This window comes from Entelurus aequoreus, linkage group LG10, assembly GCF_033978785.1.
Source record: "Entelurus aequoreus isolate RoL-2023_Sb linkage group LG10, RoL_Eaeq_v1.1, whole genome shotgun sequence".
Taxonomy (NCBI): Eukaryota; Metazoa; Chordata; class Actinopteri; order Syngnathiformes; family Syngnathidae; genus Entelurus; species Entelurus aequoreus.
In genome coordinates, this window is record NC_084740.1 from 71,177,996 (window position 1) to 71,182,995 (window position 5,000).

Below are 5,000 nucleotides of genomic sequence, written 5' to 3' on the forward strand. Positions count from 1 at the left end.
CTTCCTGCTTCCTTGTACTTCTTCCTTGCTTCCTACTTCTTACTTCCTGCTTCCTTATTCCCGACTTCTTGCTTCCTTGTTTCCTACTTCTTTATTCCCGACATCGTACTTCCTGCTTCCTTGTTCCCTACTTATTACTAACTGCTTCCTTGTTCCCAACCTCCTGCTTACTTGTTTCATACTTCTTACTTCCTTATTCCCGACGTCCTACTTCCTGCTTCCTTGTTTCCTACTTCTTACTTCCTGCTTACTTATTCCCGACTTCCTGCTTCCTTGTTTCCTACTTCTTACTTCCTTATTTCCGACTTCCTACTTCCGGCATCCGTGTTTCCTACTTCTTACTTCCTGCTTACTTATTCCCGACTTCCTGCTTCCTTGTTTCCTACTTCTTACTTCCTGCTTCTTTATTCCCGACTTCCTGCTTCCTTGTTGCCTACTTCTTACTTCCTGCTTCCCTATTCCCGACTTCCTGCTTCCTTGTTCCCTACTTCTTAATTCCTGCTTCCTTGTTTCTTACTTCTTACTTCCTGCTTACTTATTCCCGACTTCCTGCTTCCTTGTTTCCTACTTCTTACTTCCTGCTTCTTTATTCCCGACTTCCTGCTTCCTTGTTGCCTACTTCTTACTTCCTGCTTCCCTATTCCCGACTTCCTGCTTCCTTGTTCCCTACTTCTTAATTCCTGCTTCCTTATTCCAGACTTCCTACTTCCTGCTTCCTTGTACTTCTTACTTCCTGCTTCCTTATTCCCCCTTGTTCCCTACTTCTTAATTCCTGCTTCCTTATTCCTGACTTCCTGCTTCCTTGTACTTCTTACTTCCCGCTTCCTACTTCCTGCTTCCTTGTTTCCTACTTCTTACTTCCTGCTTCCTTATTCCAGACTTCCTACTTCCTGCTTCGTCGTTTCCTACTTCCTTATTCCCGACTTCCTGCTTCCTTGTTTCCTACTTATTACTTCCTGCTTCCTTTTTCCCTGAGTGTAAATGTCCAAGAGTGTTTGATGCTGACTCCTCACAAATAAGAAGTATGGGACGGGCGCTGCATTTTGATGATGTCAGCTTTTCTCTGCTCGTCCTGTGAGTTTGCCGCCAGTCAGTTGTGGTGCAAGTGCAGCTGCGGACTTCTTCCTCACACACTGAGACTTCTGTGCTGCTCCAAATGACAGAGCAGCCTATTTCCACAAGCATCTAATTGTATAGCACCGCACTGTGTGTGTGTGCATGTGTGTGTGTGTGTGTGTGTGTGTGTGTGTGTGTGTGTGTGTGTGTGTGTGTGTGTGTGTGTGTGTGTGTGTGTGTGTGTGTGTGTTGGCTACACGTGTCATCAGAGAGGGGTGACAACAAAACAGCAGCCTAGAAATAGCAACGTGTGCAAGACCTCCCCCCCCCCACCCCCCCACCACTCTCCTTTTTTGGTGCACCTGGTTGCATTGACTTCCCAGCATGCCTTGTGCTTTATTTATAATAATTTATTTGATCACTCATATTCCGTCCATCCGTCTTCATGTGTCCTAACTTGCCATAAAGTGTACTCATGATGCATGTAATACATGTTCATGGCCACCGGATGGCGCTTCAAGGCTTGACCTGTTTGTCTGATGTACATTTTAAAAATCAAAAATAGAATTATGTAGCTTCTCATTACAATTTCTTAGTTACCACAATTTTTGTCCATATTAGCATTATTTAATTATTATTAATAATAATGGTAATAATATTAACAGTGTTAATAATAATAATTATTAGTACTTTCATACTAATAATAATCAATCAAAACAATATACAGCCCTTATTCACAAGTGCCTCAAAGAGTTTCACAAACTCAATAATATATATTGATAATATGAATAATATAATAATATTAAAAATCAAATACAAAGGAATAAACTCAATAATGATATTACAAATAACGACAATAATAACAAAAAAGTGATAAGATTAATGATAATGATAATCGTAATAAGAATAATGATAAGAATTATATGAATAATTTTGCTAATAATAATGGTCGTAACAATAATGGCAATACAAATACTAGAGATAAGAATTATAATAAAGATCATGACAAAAAAATATAAGAATAATGATATAATTATAATAATGATAATACGAATAACAGTACTAATAATGATCATTATAATTATAGTTTATAGGATAATAATATTAATGGTTCGTCTAACTGATAAGCTCTTTGTGAATGAAATAAAAAAAAATCTAATGTAAACCAATTTCAATCCACATCTAATCCAGATTGCATAGCTAATATTTGCTAGTATATTATACTAGTAAATATTGATCCACTACTGATAAACTACTTATTTACTATAGACCCATTTCGATCCACTACTTATTCACTACTTATCCACTATTGATCCACGACTGATCCACTACTGATAAACTACTTATTCACTATAGACCCACTTCGATCCACTACTTATTCACTACTTATCCACTATTGATCCACTACTTCTCCACGACTGATCCACTATTGATCTACTGCTTATCCACTGCTTATCCACTATTGATCCACTACTGATCCACTATTGATCTACTACTGATCCACTGCTTATCCACTATTGATCCACTATTGATCCACTGCTTATCCACTATTGATCTACTACTTATCCACGACTGATCCACTATTGATCCGCTATTGATCCACTGTTGATCCCCTACTGATCCACTTCTGATCAGTTACTTATCCATGACTGATCCACTATGGATCCACTATTGATCCACAATTGTTGTCCTCAGATGGAGCAGCTGTCGGACGAGGAAGTGGAGCTCCGAGAGGATGAGGAGGAGGAAGACAGCGACAAGGAGGACCAGGACTTGGACCAGATGTTTGGAGCCTGGCTGGGGGAGCTGGATAAGCTCACACAGGTAAGATTTAGGATGTGTACACATGACAAATATGACAATCACTCCACCTATTCTGTCTGAAACGAGCAACGTCAACAAGCATTACCCACAATACATTGCACGACATAAAGAAGTGAATAAATCAAATAAAATAATCATATATACTGTATGTATACATGTATGTAGCATCACACTTCTACCTTGTAAAACAGCAAGAAGATCTCATGGTTGAAACAAAACACTTTATGGAACATAATTTTGTATACTGTACTTTTTTTTTTTTTTTTTAGTACTACCATATATGGAACATAACTTTGTATACTGTACTCTTTTTTTAGTACTACAGTACTACCATATATGGAACATAACTTTGTATACTGTACTCTTTTCTAGTGCTACAGTACTACCGTGTATGTAACATAACTTTGTATACCGTACTCTTTTTTTTTTAGTACTACACTACTACCATATATGGAACATAACTTTGTATACTGTAATCTTTTTTTAGTACTACAGTACTACCATATATGGAACATAACTTTGCATACTGTACTCTTTTTTTAGTACTACCATATATGGAACATAACTTTGTTTACTGTACTCTTTTTTTTTTTTTTACTACTACAGTACCACCATATTTGGAACATATAGTAGTGGTCAAAAGTTTACATACACTTGTAGAGACCATAATGTCATGGCTGTCTTGAGTTTCCAATCATTTCTACAACTCTTATTTTTTTGTGATAGAGTGATTGGAGCACTCATTGTCACAAAAAACAATGACCCCAAACACACGTCAAAAGTGGTAAAGGAATGGCTGAATCTGGCTAGAATTTAGGGTTTTAGAATGGCCTTCCCAAAGTCCTGACTTAAACGTGTGGACAATGCTGAAGAAACAAGTACATGTGAGAAAACTAACAAATTTAGCTGAACTGCACCAATTTTGTGGTAAAAAATTCAACCAGAAGCTTACCAGAAGCTTGTGGATGGCTACCAAAAGCGCCTTATTGCAGTGAAACTTGCCAAGGCACATGTAACCAAATATTAACATTGCTGTATGTATACTTTTGACCCAGCAAATTTGGTCACATTTTCAGTAGACCCATAATAAATTCATAAAAGAACCAAACTTCATGAATGTTTTTTGTGACCAACAAGTATGTGCTCCGATCACTCTATTACAAAAAAATGAGAGTTGTAGAAATTATTGGAAACTCAATACAGCCATGACATTATGTTCTTTACAAGTGTATGTAAACTTTTGACCACGACTGTAACTTTGTTTACTGTACTCTTTTTTTAGTACTACCCTATTTGGAACATAACTTTGCATACTGTACTGTTCCTTAGTACTACAGTACTACCATATTTGAAGTACAGTGTAAAGATCTGTAGTAAAAACTACAAAACGTCAACAACAACTACAAAGTCGATACGGAAGTGATTACGTCGGTATTTTTATATTCTCAAAACAATTTTTTGGTTACTGTTTACAAATTCGGAGAACAATTCCTTGGACACGAGGACTTTGAGGGAATTTATTTTATTTTATTTTTTTAAAGTAAGAATTTATTTTTACTTTTCTTTTATTCATGTGTACTATTAACTTGTATTCATTATTTAAATATTGTTTTGATATCACTAAACTGTCAATAGTATTCTCCAGATATTCTCCAGAAATACATGTATATTTAATACATGTAATCAGTGTTGGTATCGGCTAGGGCTGCAACTAACGATTAATTTGATAATCGATTAATCTCTCGATTATTACTTCGATTAATAATCGGATAAAAGAGACAAACTACATTTCTATCCTATCCAGTATTTTATTGAAAAAAAACAGCATACTGGCACCATACTTATTTTGATTATTGTTTTTCAGCTGTTTGTAAATGTTGCAGTTCATAAATAAAGGTTTATTAAAAAAAAAAAAAAAATTTAATTAAAAAAAAAACTCTTCGTATAGCATACATCCAACAAATCGATGACTAAATTAATCGGCAACTATTTTAATAATCGATTTTAATTAATTTAATCGATTAGTTGTTGCAGCCCTAGTATCGGCCAGTGTATGATCAGTGTATCATCAAATATAAAACTGATTATTAGATATTACTTTGTCGACCTACATGGGTTGC

General features: G+C 35.8%; 1 protein-coding gene across 3 annotated transcripts in view; it reads left to right on the top strand.

The window, feature by feature from the left end:
* The window catches only part of LOC133658999 (ras-associated and pleckstrin homology domains-containing protein 1-like), a 142,660-nt gene that overhangs the window by 90,961 nt on the left and 46,699 nt on the right, over positions 1-5,000 (top strand). For all 3 annotated transcript variants that reach the window (XM_062061587.1, XM_062061585.1, XM_062061588.1), the window contains exon 3: positions 2,752-2,880. In XM_062061587.1, the coding sequence (XP_061917571.1) occupies positions 2,752-2,880 (129 nt within the window). The remainder of the gene's footprint in view (positions 1-2,751; positions 2,881-5,000) is intronic.